The sequence below is a fragment of the Sprattus sprattus genome (genome assembly GCF_963457725.1).
Source record: "Sprattus sprattus genome assembly, chromosome: 10".
Lineage (NCBI taxonomy): Eukaryota > Metazoa > Chordata > Actinopteri > Clupeiformes > Clupeidae > Sprattus > Sprattus sprattus.
The window spans coordinates 29,604,740-29,621,653 of NC_137908.1; the positions used below are offsets into that span (position 1 = coordinate 29,604,740).

A 16,914-nucleotide genomic window follows, 5' to 3' on the forward strand; every position below is an offset into this window, starting at 1 on the left:
GCTCAATAGTCAGTAATGATGGATACATTTGAATAGATTTAAACTCTCCAGACCACAATTTAACGCATAATACTAGTGCTAAACTGCGTTAAATGAATAAACCACCAAAATGTTAACAATGATAACAAACAGGAAATATCCCGTCAACTGCAAAACTCCTAAAAATTAGTGGAAAATCAAAGTTTTTGAGAGGATACTGATCCATCAGCATCCCTGGGTAGTGGGTACCCAAGATTCACTTAGAAGCGCTAAATGACCTTTATTTTGATAGCAAACGTCGTGAAGTTCTTTCCGGAAATGAGCGACGTTCTTATTGCTGACGGTCATCACGTTAAAGTCGGATTGGTGTTTATGTTCAGAAAAATTCAAGGAAAAGGCGAACACAAAGACTTGGAGAAGCATCTAATTTAATTATAAGTTCTGATTTAGAAGTTGGGATGAATAATCTTCCTATTAACTTTAGTTTATTTAATGGCAGGTATTGGAAATTCCACAGTAAAAAGGAAGACATATTTATAAGACATCGAAGTGTTCTAAACCGTCGACAAATACATTTAAATCGTTCTTAATTTAACGGGTGGTGAATCATTTTAAGTGTAACTTATTTGCGTTAAATCGCATTGCAAAGGGTATTTGCATCAGCAGTTGCTCCGCAGCTTGGCGTCGTTGCAGGTTAAATTGGATTTTGCATTGTAACGCTAACCAGAGATTTAAACAGTTTGCTGCTAAAGGGGAGGGTTTGTTGGGTTAGCGCTAACTTGGCTAACGTTACTGTCGAGTCTACTCGAGTTCAATAAAGGTCGATACGTCCAAACCGCTTCACTTTTAGGCTTCCTTGAGATTTTTGTGTGATATATTGCCAGCTGGTTAGATTAATCGAGTGGTGTTAGTTACTGTGTTTATTGTGAAGGCGGGGTAACTGAAAAGGTCAGTAATATAACGCTAGTCTAGCTAACGCCAACTAAAAGTTCATTGTTTTGGGTGTGACAGTTAGCTAGCTAGGTCATGCTAGCTATCTAGTTCGATAGTCATATCACTTAAGGCTGTTCGGTTGTACTCAAAAGTTATATTATTTGAAAATAAAAATGAAACTTTTGGAGAACTCAAGTTTTGAAGCCATAAACTCCCAGTTCACTATTGAGACGGGAGACTGTCAGATAATTGGACGGTGAGTTCACAGGATATGTCTGAAGTTGTTTAACTAACGCGTAATTTGGACAAATCATACTAAACATACCTGTCTAGCTCTCACAAACAATCAGATTTGATAACTGAAGCACTTTTCCCTTTGCCTTGTGATTGACTTAGTATATCCCCTTCAAATGTGTCTGCAGGATCGAGAGCTACTCTTGTAAGATGGCAGGAGAGGACAAGCAGATGTTTAAGCAATTCTGTCAGGAGGGTCTTCCGCACGTTTTGGAGGCATTGTCACCTCCTCAGACCGGAGGCATTAGCCCCAACAAGTGAGTGGATTCAAATATGTCGTCACAGCGCAATAACGCATGGTCTTGGCTCCTCGGCAGAGTAATTTTGTGTAAACAGTGTTTTGAAATATAAATATTTCTTGCAGGCTGAGCCACAGTCAGAGCGGAGATGAAGGGGAAGGTCCACTGTCGGACAAGTGCAGCAGGAAGACGCTGTTTTACCTGATTGCCACCCTCAATGAGTCCTTCCGTCCAGACTACGATTTCAGCCGGACCAAAGGGCATGATTTCAGCAGAGAGCCCAGCCTGAACTGGGTAAGGCCACCACACGAAAGCCATAGGCCAAGTACTGAATATTTCAAAGCAACGCAACTGTAGCACAGTTAAAGAGCTAACATATTTGTTTGTACTTTCAGGTTACTAATGCTGTGAATAGCAGTCTGTCTGCAGCAGCCGGAGAGACCTATAGCAAGCTGCAGCCCTACCTCTGGGAAGCTATTGATACAGAGATTTGTCTCTCTGAGTGTGACATTTACAGGTATGGTTAATAGCACCCTACTCATTAATCAAGATATGCACTTGTGAGGAAAAGCCTTGATTAAGTTAGAGACATCCAATCTGAATGTTTTGTTTAGCCTTTTCAAGGACCTTTTTATTAGTGTGCTTGCCCGAAGGGAAGCACAGTATTGTTGTTGTCAAGTTTTCTTTCTTTATTCTCCCCGTTTTTCTTGCATCGAATCAGGCCTCGCCCGTTCGAGGTACAGACGCCGTTCAAACACCGAAACGTGCGGCCCGATCCGGTGCAACCTGCTATATCTTTTTGTGGCGGTACTCCTTGCCACTCCTTTTTTATTCCTCTTTTTCATCCCCTTTTTCCCCCCCATAGACTTGCATGGCAGAACTCTGTGCCATTATGACATCATAATAGGCTCATTAAACTGGCTTGCACCTGTGCTTCACAGAGCTTCACTGACACCTGCCCCAAATCCAAGGAACCTTGTCTCTGTCCCTCTCCATTCAACTGTATAAAGCGGGGTTCACACTAGACCTCTTTTTTTTTTTAAAAAGCGCAGCTTTCAGCGCCTTTTGAGCTCTTCAGAATTCATGGATATCATGTTATGTCACTGTCTTTTAAGCACCGCCATATTTGTGTATGATGCAAACACATTACTGTCATAACCTACGGTCACAACTCAAAGAAAGTTCAAAACGCTAGGGGATGTGTTGTGCTGTTGAATGTGACAACCTAGATATACAATTACGAAAGATTTAGGGAATGACTGACCTGTTAAGTGAAATGCAGCACCTTGATACAGTCGTAGTAATGGCTGTGTATTATCAAAGCTATATAGCTACTACCTTGAGCAAGCTACAGTGCTAGCCAGTAATAGCTAGCGAGTTGTTTACGTTCACAACCCACAGACAGTTCAAAAGGCCCGGGATATGTTGTGCTGTTGAATGCGACAACAGTCACCAAAGAAAACCTAGATATACAATTGATACAATCTCCGATATCGACGCAGAGACACAGTGTGAAAAAGGATGGAAAACTTAACGAGGAAAAGTAGTTCGGGAACTACGTGTGCAGTAGTTGGCTGTAGGCTACCAACTCAAGAACCAGTATGTGAGTAACCTGGGTTTTTATTAAAGCATAGCGTGTGTAATGTGTAGCTATTTCATTCCGTTTGTTAACATTTCTGGCTGTCTGTATACCAGCAGCAGACGTAAAGGAAAGGAAATTAACCCCGAAGTTAAAAACATATTATCTATTTGGCCAGCGGAGCATTTTACTCCCCTGCCATCTCGGAATGAAATAGCTACACAATACACACGCTATGCTTTAATAAAACTCACGTTTTATGAGACACCAACAGAGGCACAACAGACAAGTCTTACCATTGAAGATCTTTGACGTTCGTTCTGAAACTACATCCAACCATCCAGGTTTATCCATGTTGTTGTGGAGAACGATAGTTGCATCAATCATATTTCATTAAAACTTCACTCTCCTTACATTGGACATATCCAACAGCCTAATTAGAATCTGAATTGTCTACTAAGCAGAAATATCTCCATACAGTAGATTTCCCCTCGTTTAGTATCATTTTGAACTTTCCAGATGACTGTATTGCCCCCGCTCGTCAAGTGAAAATCCCCCTCCTTCTTGGGAACAGCAAGGGCTAGCAAGACCTAGCATAACTGTCATTCACATCCAATGGTAATGCTACATAGCTAGGTATGCTAACTGTCGGTATCCATTGTTAACTCGTTAATACTCATGTCACTAGCTAACGTTAGCTAACTGGGCAGTTGTTATTATCATTGACACCACTTTCAACTGTTAAAACTATCCGTCTAGCTAAATTTGTTGGTTATGAGATTTCACAGCATTTCATATTGTTGCAGAGATGTTTCCTTTTACTAAAGGGCTAGCTAGTGAAAGGGCTAGCAAGACCTAGCATAACTGTCATTCACATCCAATAGTAATGCTACCTAGCTAGGTATGCTAACTGTCGGTATCCATTGTTAACTCGTTAATAGTCATGTCACTAGCTAACTGGGCAGTTGTTATTATCATTGACACCACTTTCAACTGTCAAAACTATCCGTCTAGCTAAATCTGTTGGTTATGAGATTTCACAGCATTTCATATATATTGTTGCAGAGATGTGTCCTTTTACCAAGATAACAATTTCAACAATTCACTTAGCTCAGTAAGTCAGTATAACGAAACTCTTGAACTATTATGACCATGACACCTGAAATGTTTGCTTAGTAAATATGCAAGTTTCATAATACATCTGATTTCCACCATAGAGAGACAATAAATATATTTACATTTGAAGCACAGACAAGATTTATTGCATCCGCAACCAATACAAAATCAAAACAAGCCCAAGTCTCCCTCACAAGACCTTTGGAGGAATAATTACACCCCATAAAAGATAATGTCACTTGGAGCCTATTTTAAGACTTCTCCAAGCTAAATGTAACACACTAGACCCTTTCACAATAAACAAGCAAACAAACAAACAAAAACAGAACAACAAAGATACCCTCATATGTCTAAACGTCAGTGGAGCCAAAATTGAGTCAGTTGAACTTGGTTGCTTGCTAAAATATATTGGTTGAAAACAAAAAGGTGTATTCAGTGTAACTGCAGATGGTTACACTGGAAGGCTGGCAGATTCATCCTACAACCTGCATTCAACGTTGTACTGAACACAGAAAACACAGTACTATACAGATTTTGTTCTCAGATATCAGTCTGTGAGGCCACTCAACAGCATATGCGCACTCGGCCACTGCAGTTGCTTGTGCTTGATGGCCGCAACAGAGCAAGCACACTCTCGCAGTTCGTTCACGAAACGCATTCTAGTTTCAGTTGCATTCTTTTGGGAAGCACCATTAAGCAGTCTGTCTGTGTCTGTCCTGACAGCTATAACCCTGACCTGGATTCAGATCCTTACGGTGAGGAGGGCAACATGTGGTCCTTCAATTACTTCTTCTACAACAAGAAACTGAAGAGGATTGTGTTCTTCACCTGTCGCTCAGTCAGGTATGACTGCATTTGGTGATGGTAATGCTTAGTTTAGATGATCTCCAAAAGCCAACAGTGCTATAGACAGAATGAAATGGCCTATGGAACAGTAGTAGTTACAGTTATAAATCATGTTTGACCACGGCTTTAAGTTGCTGTCAAGGTCTGCTGTGGCACAGAACCACATATGCTACGTGGTTACAGAGGACATGGTCTACATATATCTCTTCCCTTGTGCTTGTGATGTACAGCCTCCTCATGGCTCCACGAGACTCTGGGTTCGAGAATGATCTAGATCTGGAACTGGACGAAGACTACGAGGAAGAGGAGAACGTGGACGAGGAGAGGTGAGACGCTCACTCCTGAGTAGGGCTGAACGATTAATCGCATTTGCGATTAAATCACGATATGGTAAAACGCAATTTTCTAACCTCAATGTCCACGATTACAACGTGGTGTAAAAAAACAAACAAAAAAACACTATGACCAACAAGTTAGTCAACAACTGTCCTAACAAAGTCAAACATCAAGCAAGTGCAACACAAGACGGCAAATAAGCTACTTACTAGTTCGGCAGACAGTAAAAACCGGGCGGCTTCAGGCACACCTACATAACGCAGTCATTTGCCTACGGACCCTGGTATGGCAATGGCACGGAGGCGATTCTCCATATTAAAAGTCATTTTAGCGCCCCAATTTTTTCAAAGCTGTAATTTTAACGTAAAACTGCTTATTCTAACCCTGAAGTACAATTACTGCATAACGGCACTTTAAAAAGTGCATGCCTTGTGTTTATACTTGACTTTGTTTAAATAACTTAAATGCACATTGGCAAAGCCACCGATTTGTTTCTGTAATGAGCAGTTAAAAAAAAATGTAAAATGTGGGAAAGAATATTTTACACTGTATGTATCTAATATTGTGTTGGTCATATTTAAATCATTCAGTAAGTTTTGTTGGGAAAAAAAGAGGATAAAATGAAGGAAATCGCATATCGAAAAAATCGCAATTAGATTATTTTCCCAAATCGTTCAGCCCTACTCCTGACCACCCAGGTCCAATTAGATCCACACCTTTTTTGCAGAGGCACCTCTCCTTGGTTGTGCCAATGTGAAAAGTGCAGTGTTGTGCCTCGAGTCTTAAAGGGATAGTTCGGTTTTTAACGTTCATGAAGTTGTATGGCATCTACATCACCAGTGTAATGCAATCCACGCTGACTTACCTCCGCCACCGTCCTGTGAGCAGAGTTCTCGTCCAGTTTTGGTCAAACCGAAAGTAGTCCGGCAGGTTTCTAGACCCAGGAAAATAAAACGTTTCTCTTCCCAAAACATTATGTGTTCAAAAGAGTGATATATTTGCATCCCAAAACCGTTGTAGTGGAAAAAGTCACACCTCGTTATCACTTGGCCCTATTTTCAATACGCTCGATAATGCAATCTCACAGCTAGAGTCTACCTCTTTGATTCGCGAAAGTTTGATTCACCAAAGTTGCCTGAGAGAAACGTCCATCACAGGACAACATTTGATAAAATTGACATAAAGCATCCTTTTCCTGTGATGGACGTTTCTCTCAGGCAACTTTGGTGAAACAAACTTTCGCGAATCAACTTTCGAGAATCAAACAGGTAGACTCTAGCTGTGAGATTGCATTATCGAGCGTATTGAAAATAGGGACTACTTTCGGTTTGACCAAAACTGGACGAGAACTCTGCTCACAGGACGCTGTCGGAGGTAAGTCAGCGTGGATTGCATTACACTGGTGATGTAGATGCCATACAACTTCATGTCTTAAAAACCGAACTATCCCTTTAATGGCTTAGTTGTAGGCGTATGAAAGCAAGAACTTTCAGATTGGATGTGAAAGCAGCATCAATTCTAAAATGAGCTAGACGGCATTGAAAATACCTCCAAACAGTTTTAAAGCACATCCAAGTGGACAGGGAGACAAACCACTTAATAGCAGCTTCAAATAAATGCTTCAGTGATGTTGGATGATTGTTTTTAAACACTTCTGACTGAATGCAAGCCAGAAAATTGTCACTGTAGTTGTATTGTAGCCGTCTTGTATTGTTTGGGACATGGTGGGTGAGAGGTTTGCATGCGCTCGCCTCAAAAGGGCCACATGTCTTGTGTATTCATATACAAAGCCCTTCTATTGCTGGACTCTTATCAGTCTGTCCCATATGAGGTGGGTTGTGCATGTTGGGGCCATGGGCTTGGTGCCAGTATGATTGCTCTGAACATGCTTTCAGAGATAAGAGAGTGCTGCACAGTCTGAAACATCCCAATTTATAACACTGGTTTTCACTCCACAAAGTTTATATTTGTTTGCTTAACATATTGTTACATTGTTTTGACATGTTATAAATGTATGAAATAATTTGTGTTAGTCAACATTATGATTGGGTGATTCTAAAACATACAGCCTAGCTGTAGACTTCAACCCTGGAAAAGATTTAGAAACCAAACAAATCCTAGTGGTGAAATTAACCCCCAGAGTTACTGTCTGAGTCGTGTTTGAGTCATATTAAGTTTGAGTTAATTAATCCTTAATTAATGATGATTGAAAACAACCCGGGGGGTCTTGGCGGTGGAGTGAACAGTGCTGTGTTCTGCAGGTGCGGAGCGGTGTGTGCAGAGTGAGGAGGAGGAGGACGAGGACGAGGCTCAAGCTGCCACCTTCCTCAGCAGATGAATTTGAGAGTCAGGATTACTGTCTCCCATCCCATCGCTCTGCGCTTCCACGCCTCAGGATTTGGGTGACGACCGCAAATCCACCCGCACAATGTGATTCCTTAATTGTGATTCCTCTGTGGGCCTGAGAGCCAGCCCTGAAAGAGGGATATGTCTTTCTGGGGTACTGATGACCTGCCCCCTCTGTTCGTACTCAGCTGTGCGTTATTTTTTTAGTTTATGCCTGACACGTAACTAGACAAAATTTCCATTTGTCATTTGTGCTCTTTTGTCAGTAAGGGTATTTGTGAAGAAAAGGGAGAGTGTCCACACTGGCTTCTCACTAAGACGCCCATGTTTAATAGTGCAGAGTAATTTAAAAATGTAGTATCTTTAGTCAGTGTGGGGACATTCTGTCTTTGTTCTCTCTGACTAGCCTTTGTTTTGGTGTCCTGCACCCGACCCCAGTCCTGGGTGGGATGTTCACAGAAAACCTGTTTGGACACCATTGACATCCATGGTCCATTACTCCTTTATTCCATCTGTCAATCACGCCTATCTTCAGATGTGTTGTGTCTTTTACATTTTTTTTTTTTTGTATTGTCATTCAAACAATATTTTTTGCCATTCCAAACATTTACACATGGGGTGAAACAGGCTGTGTCATTTCATTTTAAACCACAAGGGGGCACATTCTACCAACAACAGAATTTGATTATCAAGCGCTGCTTGGACGTTACTGTTTTGTTTACTTTTCGAGCAGCATCACTGTTCGACAACTTGTGTTGTTTTATCTCATGTTGGTAGTGATTACGTATGCATATTCTGTTTCAAATGTCGCAGCAGTAAGCATCCTGTTAGATATGTTGTCTTTATCCACTCCATTGTTTTTTCAAAACAAAAATAACAACAAAGGATCTACAGTCTAGAAAGGTTGAGGGCTGTTCATCCCATCCTTAGGACAAGCTGAAGAAACCTTTAGTGTTTCCAGATAGCCCCTTGTTTTCAGTTTTATGTATGCATTCCACCTTCTGTTTCGCAATGCTCAACACCAAATGCTCTAGCGTACAGTCCTTTCAACCTAATTTGCGTATCACATTGTAATGTGTGTTGCTTTTAGCATGTATATTATACTTTTAAATGGAATTGATTGAATAGGCAGTATTTACATACTGTTCTCAGTGTATGTGGTGAGAGATATTCTGGCTGAGATGATGGATATCACGGCTAATCTCTCCCAACTGGCTATGGGTTTCCTGTAGCTTTGTGAGTGTTACTTGTTGAAGTGTCTCATTTGATGAGAATCTCTCAATGCCCTCAATTCCAGAGATGTTTTGCTTTTATTTGTTTCCAAGAAAAAGGAGTGATGGAGGGGATTTGTTCTTTCAGGTTGTGAAAAAGTGTTTTGAGCTGTATACAGCTTATAGTTGTTTTCTCTTTTGAATTTTGTTTTGCGATAGTGTTTATTCCATTAAGACCCAAACAAGAGGGATTGTCTGATGTAAGACTGTTTGTCCAGTATAGCTGCAAAACAGTGTTTTTCACACTGGAGAAGTGTGTTTCATCATCTTGTTTTGTTGTTTTTGTGTCTGTTTATCAATAGCCATTATGTTTTATATTATTATCATTATATTCAGCCAACAGATGCTTAAGGCAGCTGTTACAGCACAGCATGAACATTTGACTGTTAGCTTGTGAGTGAGAGTCGCCATCTTTGTTTATGTCTCAGAAAGGTTGTGGTTGGGCTGAGTGCTGTCAGCATCTTATCCCATCCATGGCAGTATTTTATCTTGATCTGTGACGTGATTGGCACAGCTTTCAGTATAGCCAGCTTCAGTCTGAGCAGAGACATTTTCATGCATTTGCATGTGGTCAGGTTTGAGGCGAGGCATGTGAAGGCATGTAGCTAAGCTCAGTGTAGGTAGTATAGGAGCTTTGTCTCTTTGATATTTGAGTTCTGTGGTGTGGTCATACTTTCCCCTACCTTCACTGAGCACTGTTGGGGTTTTGTTTTAGCCATTAGGGTCCGCGACCTGGAGTGGGTGTTTGTGAAACAGCCGAGCTTTATCACCGAACACACACACACACACACACACACACACACACACACCTCTCTGGAGATTTGTCTGAAACGCTTCCTGCCATAGTCAAAATAGCCATGGTTCTGTTTTCTTTTTCCCTTACTTCCAAAATGTCAGCAAACAAGAGGTTGGCACAGTACATGTTGATGACATGATTTGGTGGGGTGGAATTCCTCTGTTGTCATCTGCGGTGATGTGTTGGCGTCCCACACTGCTTCTTGTGAAACTAACAGATATTTGGGGAAGCGGGGTGTTCTTTTTTTTTTTTGTCTTAAAGGTACCGACAGCTGTGTTCTGTTTGATGTTTCTTGTGAGAGATGGGAGTGCGAGAAGTCGGAAAGAGTGGATTTTTTTTCTTTACAAGGTGTCGCTGCCTAATAACTTTCATTAAACTCGCAGACGAAACTGGATACAGGCCAGATCCGCTGCATGGAAAAGAAGGATGAATAAGAGTTTTTGTCTGGCAAAAATGAATTAGTTTCAGTCTTAGAAGACCTCACATGACTACTGGCAGCGTTTGTGAAGTCTTAAGGATTATATTTTTGTTGTGTAATAAAACATTTAAAATTCCGTTTTGCTTGGTTGTTTTAATTTTTTTTTTCATTTACTAGGTACTACTGACCCAAGGCAGTCAAATATAGCATAACTACAAAGTGTAGAATGTCATGTATTTAGGCACACATCCACACCAGAAGCAAACATTTATATGGGATTATGAGGCAACATTTGCCATTTCAACTGCCTGATGAAGTCACCCTTCCCATCTCTAGGTCCTCCCTTCACTCACCAGTACATCATCAGCAGCACACTGGGTTGCCCTCTAGTTGAACTCGCTACCAGGCCAAGTCTGGGTTCCTCCAGTACTGTCCACTTCTGAAAAAGTTGTCTTTTTCTTATCTTTTTTTGGCAATATCATGGCATAATGGCATTGTCACATGAATGCACCAACAAATACCATTCATCCTTTCTGATCACACAGTGCTGGGTACTGTTCGGCGACGCTCGCTAAGCGGTTTAGCGAGCTAGATTCCAGGCTAAAAAAAAGAGGAAGCCCCTTTATCGAGTTCGCCGAAGCAACTTGTGATCAATAACCATGGTAATTAATCGCTTAGCACTAACCTGCTCCAGGGCAGGCTAACCAAAGTTTAGCTGGCTAAACTTGCCACACCCACGCCAAAAGGAGGGATCCCATTGACAAGGAGTCATAATATAGTTTGATTAGCGTAGGAAGAGTTCTTTGCGATCGCCAAGAAGATCCATTTTTCCATCATGAGTTCTTGTATGAGCGCTACCGATCCACCCGACAAGGAATAATTAATTTAAAAGACCTTCTCGAGTAATTTATTGCATACACCACCGTCGAACATTGCATGTCTTCACTTTTTGTAATGTTGGCGATGCGGAGAACAAAGCACTCATAATTATATGACATTGGTACAGTTGATATACCCGAAATAACTTTCATTCGCAGCCTGAGACATGATTTTTAGTTTGCACATGAATAGCCTACTAACGTTTTCTTTGATCCCAGGAAATTTAAGTACATAACCCATCTCCATTACGGAGATATTGGCTAAAGTTGTTTTACCTACTTTAACTTACATCATTGCAAACATTTAGTTTTGCAAACGCGTCGCCGAACAGTACCCTGGTCAATCACGTGCTGGTAAGTATGACGCACAATAAACCAGGATTGTTTTTATTTACTCAAGCATCCACTTGCCAAAGGAAACGGGCATGAAGCTGTACTGTATTTGGATTTATATTTTATTTCCATATTCTTTACTGGCACCAACAAAATATCTTTCTTCCTAAAAAATACATCCACTTGAAGGAACATGAAAGTATGTAGTGTTTTGTGATTTTAATAACAAAAAATGTATTTACAGTTGCAAAAGAGGTTCATGGTTTTGATGAACATTTCAAGATCTGCAAGCAGGCATCACCACTGACAACAAATGTACTGTAATGCCTTTGTTTTGCTGAACATTTCTGGTTACATTATTCCTCCATTTAATGGAAATTTGCTGTAATGGAGACAACTAGAGTGCTGTATCCTTGAGGGATCAAACCCTTTTCCACTATGCATATATAATACAGACAGTTCAAGTCCCAAGTCACTGCTGAATTGGACTGCATAATCTGAGTGAGATTTCATGCGCAGTCAAATTGCGCCATCAAAGTCTTCAGATTAACAATCAAAGAATTCTTTGATTGTTAAAAAAATAAAATAAAAGGAACAAATGTTTTTGTACAGAATACAGAATTATATTAGGCTTTCAAAAGAATACAGAAGTATAATTAACCCTTCACAAGGAGACAAAGACGGGTCTTCAGGAGAGGTACATTGAAGTCAGTCTCTTGAGTTGGGACTGAGGAGAGCATTCTGTCTTTGGTTAAGTCTTCCTCTTCATCCAGACCAGTGAACAGAAGGAAAAAAAAACATCAACTATCCAACTGAAAAAGGCACTTTTGACTGGTCAGACCCGGATACTTTACCCACTGCAAATTATGTAAACAGTAAAACAAGAACAACACTAACAAAAAGGCACAACTTGTGCATCAAGTATTCCAGGATTCAAGTTTAAAGAGGTATCTGACAGCTGTCTCTTTTCTTTTCCAGCTGAGGGTCAAACTGAGACTAACCAACGTTTCAGTGTGTTTAACAACCAATCAAAGCTTCTTAGAACTCTGTGAAAATACTGCCCAACATAATGCATTTTCACACAACAACATTTCTGTGAGTTATGACAAAAGTCTGGAAAACCTGCTTCTCTAACTGCTAATGCACCATAACAGCCAAGTGACTTTTTTTTGTTTTGCTCCAAAGTCTTTTTTTGGCTACTTTCTACTGACTGCAGCACAGACGCCATAAAAAGTGAAATACTGAACAACTTTTTTTTATGGGGTGTGTGTTTGTGTGTGTGTGTGTGTCCAGGCAGCCTCTGGTCAGCAACACTCTTTTGTCTCTGCTGCAGAAGCTGCCGTTAATAAAAAAAAAAAAGAAAGAGCTATAGCTAGTACCTGATAGGCCAGCTCACACATCACTCATGGCATGGACACGGAGCAATATGCAGTCGTAGCTGAGGAATCTGCTCTTCTCCTCTCTCTACCCCTGACCTCCACATACCCTCTGATGCAATACCCTCTGATGCAATACCCTCGCTCCCTCTCGGGGGTGGGGGACCCCAGAGGAAGCTGGTGCCAGGGGGGAGAACACTACAAAATCCGGTTCCCTCAGTGGGGATCTTCTTCAAAGATAGTCCCCACTGTCTTTGCCACACCCCGAGTCTGGGACCACCTGGTCCACGCAGTTCCTAGAGCTGTGGTGCTGAGGCCCTAGAGGCGTGCTGCCGCCCCCAAAGAGCAACCAGGGGTGCAGAAGGATGTCTGTGGCGGCCATCCTTTCAATGGGCACCTTGCGGAGCATGCAGCAGACCAGCGAGCGGGCGCGCGCCGACAGCGATTCAGGGATGGTGAAGACGCCACGGCGGATCTTGCTGAAGAGAGCAGCTGGCTCCACGTCCTGGAAGGGGTAGCGGCCCACCAGCATGGTGTAAAGCACCACGCCCAGGCTCCACACGTCAGCCGCCTTCCCTGAGTACGAGTGGCGCGAGTTCAGGATCTCCGGCCCCACGTAAGCTGGGCAGCCGTGCTTGTCCGTCAAGGAGTCGTCCTCGCCCTGCAGCAGGCAAGAGTCTTCCAGGTTCTGCAGGACCAGCTTGGTTCTGTGGAAGATACAAGGGAATGGTTACTAAAACTTCTGTCTGAAGTAGTCACTTGGAATTGATGAAAAAGCCTTTTGGATTACTGTCTTGAACTCAGGCTAATCCTTCTAAAACACTGAACTCAGAATTAATAATTAAGGTATTGATTGTTTTGCACCCAGCGTAATGCATTCCACGATATTTCCAAGCATTTTGTGTGATGAGTGATTTTTTGTGATTTTTATCAGACAGAAATCTTTTGGAAGTATAGAGGCAAGGACAACACAAGGTTCTTCCAACTCCTTTAGGTAGAGAGTGCCTGATTCAAGGACTTCCACAGGTTGATAGGACAAATACTAAAAGTTTTTCAAGCTAAATAGTATATGATAAGTTACACATAAAAACCCCACATTAATAAACAATCAGCAGACAAATCTGAACCAACCTTTGGGGATCGGTGAAGACAAACTTGCGCAGCTTGAGGTCTCGGAGCACAACACCGTGTTTGTGACAGTGCGCAACCGCTATCGCCATCTGTGAGAAAAGACGTAGCGCCTCGTCCTCCGGAAGCCGCTTACACGTGCGCACGTACGAGTGCATGTCGCCATAGTTACGCTCAAAGAAGACATAGACGCTGTGCTCCCCGGTGACGATCTCCGCGATGCGGCAGATGTTGTCGTGGGGACACAAGCGTGTGTATGGTGCAATAAGCTCCTGGTATTTCTTCAAAGGGAACACCTACAGAGAGAAAATACATATTCTTCATGGTCTATATCGGAATGCTGCATGTAAAACATGACGCTAGTATTGCAACAAGCATGTGTTTAATTCTATAGGAGCAACCATCGTCGTGCAGAACTAAATAAAAGGTATGTGCACAAAGACTCAATGCAATGAGGCATCCCTCTGTTAACAGCAAATCAGTACATAGATGTCATGTGCTGTTTAGACTAGGACAGGACTCAGCAGGTGCAGACTGATGGCTTTGGGCAGTTTGTCACCTAAGGGAGTCCTCTTTATACTGTTTGTGCCATGCAAGAAACTCTGAAAACATGCAGCTGTTTTCCAACCAATGTGCACACACTGGTTACAGTGCCTACGTGCACAAGAAACATGGGTATTCTCGTCAGTCAATGCACAGGTGTTTACAAAGGTCTCAGTATTTAAGCCTTTGAAAGGAGTTCTACTAAAAGTCAGGACATGTAGCCCTTGTGGTTGATCTTGATTGATTTTTAATTAAATATGTGTGAGGCAGTGCATCCATCAATTCTGACCAACGAGAGTCAAATGGTTGCTAAGAGCTGCATTTGCCGTGTGCTCACCTTGCAGGTGTACTCCTGCTCTGTAATGCGATGGACAGCTCTGTAGGTCTGAGTGCCTTCCGTGGGCTCCAGCAGGAAGTACGGTCCAATGTGGGAGACACAGTGCTTTTCGGGGCCTGTGGGGCCATGGCTCTGGGACAGGGGCCGGAGGCAGGGGGCAAGTCCAGGGGAGGGGGGCTGGCTCAGTCTTGGACGCTTGCATTTGAAGGCGTCAGAGTCTTGGGGGTCTTCAAAGTCCACTCGTTTCAGACGCAAAGGGAGAGTGGGAGTTGTGAGGTTCAGGCTCATCTGCAGAAAGCACACACACACACACACACACACACACACACACACACACACACACACACACACACACAAACTTATAAACTGACCATCCTTAGCTTCATCTGAAAAAAATGTAAGCCTAAATCCACCCTACTAAACGAATGACACATGCATTTCTCCCACCCCTGGATGAAAGTAGTTATGCAATGTGTAATCGACGGTAGATGGAGTAGCAGGGGGGGGAAACTTCAGATGAATCACACCCGCATAAGTTAAAAATAAATAAATAACACTCAGTTACATTGAGACGTTTGGAGGCAGTTGCAGATGAACAACAAAGGCTAGTAAATCCATTACTCAAGTTACTGTTCATCGGTTTCGAAATGCTCCTCAGCTGTCTGAGTCACGTACCCAGTCTTTTAAAAATTACGCTGCGAGAGGACGTCATTAAAATGACGCAAGACTCCAATTTGCATGACATCGATGAGTTTGACTAAATAATGTGCTCTTTGCAAGCCAGGGTACGGGCCAAATTGCAAATAAAATGCATTTTACGAGAGTATTTAATTTCACGTGAGATAAAACAACTCATTCAGGATAACTAATAACAATATTTAAGTTTGATGAGAACGGCGGCGTGGCTATGAATGATAGGCAATATTAGCCCAAACGTTTGAGTATGTTCCTGTGAAACGTAACATGTGATTTCATAACAACCTCTTTAAAAACACACACACAAAAGCATGATGTAGCGAAGGTATAGATATTGACGATAATGACATTAAAAGCGTGATATCACAAGAGCGCATGACTGCAAGTGTGGACAACTCTTACCTCGCTCGAGTAGGAAGACAAAGGGATCCGTTCCTCTCCAAAACAGAGAACAATGGTATGGCAAGTCCGCTCAGTTGGGCTAACTTGTCAAAAGCTCATTCTATGCCAGGTTCGTCAAAAGTGATGGGATAAAACACAATTCCAAGAAAGTTCAGAAGTCAGATAGCCGGCGCCGCTCCCCAAAATATAACCGATTGGTCTTCAAGAAATAATAGTTTGGGTTGTAAGTTTAAAGAGACTGCCCAATTTATCTTCAGACTATTCAGCCATTCAAAGTTGACTTGTGGGATAGCTAGTATTGTTTGATGGTACGCGAATGTTTAAAGGCAAACTCCAATGTCGTATCTATTTTTTCATCCAAAGCAGAAATTAGTCCTCCTTGATTACTAAACCAAATAGTCAGACTGGCGGCAATAAGTTACCGGTGTTCGCCTCTGTTGTTGTCTCAGACGTCTTTGTTCCCCAGCTGGCTGGCACTATATTCCCGCTAAATGACTGCTTGCGTGTCCAAAAACACTTTTTGCACTTCTTTGCTTGAAAACGTGGTGTTTGTTTAAGAGAAACCTCTCGGGGAAAAAATATAAATAGTGTTACGCTAGATGAAATTCGAAACGTAGTTGGTGACCTTGTAGCGTAGCAGAGCTGACAAAGTAATGTTGTGGCAAGACAACAAAGTTGTGGGAGCGAAGGTAACTGGCTAGGTTGTTATCCAAACTAGTGGACGCGCCAGAATCACAATAAAGAGTCCGACAAAAAGTTGTACAAAAAAGGAATACGCTCCCTTCGGCAACCTGTTATGAAATCCTTTGGAAAACAAGTACAGTCCCTTTGGGGTTGAGAATCCCAGACAAGCCCCCTCCGCCTGACCGACCGTCCGGCTGTGTGATCTCAATAGTGAAAAGACTTCTAATATCCTTTCTCTTACAGCAGCCCAACTTGATGATGCTGTACTGAGTATGATTGCAACATCTTAGCTCCTCCTACCGGTCTGACGACATCTAAAGCTGACCGTCGCGTTGCATGCGTGAGAGTAAACCAGCGTGCAAGACAAACAAATGATTGCATTAG

At 42.1% G+C, this 16,914-nt stretch overlaps 2 protein-coding genes across 2 annotated transcripts; one reads left to right on the forward strand and one right to left on the reverse strand.

Moving 5' to 3' along the window:
- Positions 1–389: 389 nt before the first annotated feature.
- On the forward strand, positions 390–7,961 carry maf1a (MAF1 homolog, negative regulator of RNA polymerase III a). Its single transcript, XM_080846193.1, has 7 exons — positions 390–1,168; positions 1,335–1,463; positions 1,571–1,739; positions 1,841–1,962; positions 4,864–4,983; positions 5,217–5,312; positions 7,584–7,961. The coding sequence occupies exons 1-7, from the start codon at positions 1,086–1,088 to the stop codon at positions 7,606–7,608; spliced, it is 744 nt and encodes a 247-aa protein (XP_080702319.1). The 5' UTR covers positions 390–1,085; the 3' UTR covers positions 7,609–7,961.
- A 3,733-nt stretch (positions 7,962–11,694) lies between these two features.
- On the reverse strand, positions 11,695–16,694 carry trib3 (tribbles pseudokinase 3). Its single transcript, XM_080846342.1, has 4 exons — positions 15,847–16,694; positions 14,749–15,036; positions 13,872–14,164; positions 11,695–13,447 (listed from the first exon to the last, which is right to left on the reverse strand). The coding sequence occupies exons 2-4, from the start codon at positions 15,034–15,036 to the stop codon at positions 12,973–12,975; spliced, it is 1,056 nt and encodes a 351-aa protein (XP_080702468.1). The 5' UTR covers positions 15,847–16,694; the 3' UTR covers positions 11,695–12,972.
- Positions 16,695–16,914: the final 220 nt, after the last annotated feature.

Excerpts from the sequence above, each read along its gene's own strand:
- maf1a (XM_080846193.1), top strand. The coding sequence starts at position 1,086 with ATGAAACTTTTGGAGAACTCAAGTTTTGAAGCCATAAACTCCCAGTTC. Across the intron at positions 1,169-1,334 it reads GACTGTCAGATAATTGGACG|GATCGAGAGCTACTCTTGTA; the intron begins GTGAGTTCACAG and ends ATGTGTCTGCAG. Across the intron at positions 4,984-5,216 it reads TTCACCTGTCGCTCAGTCAG|CCTCCTCATGGCTCCACGAG; the intron begins GTATGACTGCAT and ends TGTGATGTACAG.
- trib3 (XM_080846342.1), bottom strand. The coding sequence starts at position 15,036 with ATGAGCCTGAACCTCACAACTCCCACTCTCCCTTTGCGTCTGAAACGA. Across the intron at positions 14,165-14,748 it reads AGCAGGAGTACACCTGCAAG|GTGTTCCCTTTGAAGAAATA; the intron begins GTGAGCACACGG and ends TTCTCTCTGTAG. Across the intron at positions 13,448-13,871 it reads GTCTTCACCGATCCCCAAAG|AACCAAGCTGGTCCTGCAGA; the intron begins GTTGGTTCAGAT and ends TATCTTCCACAG.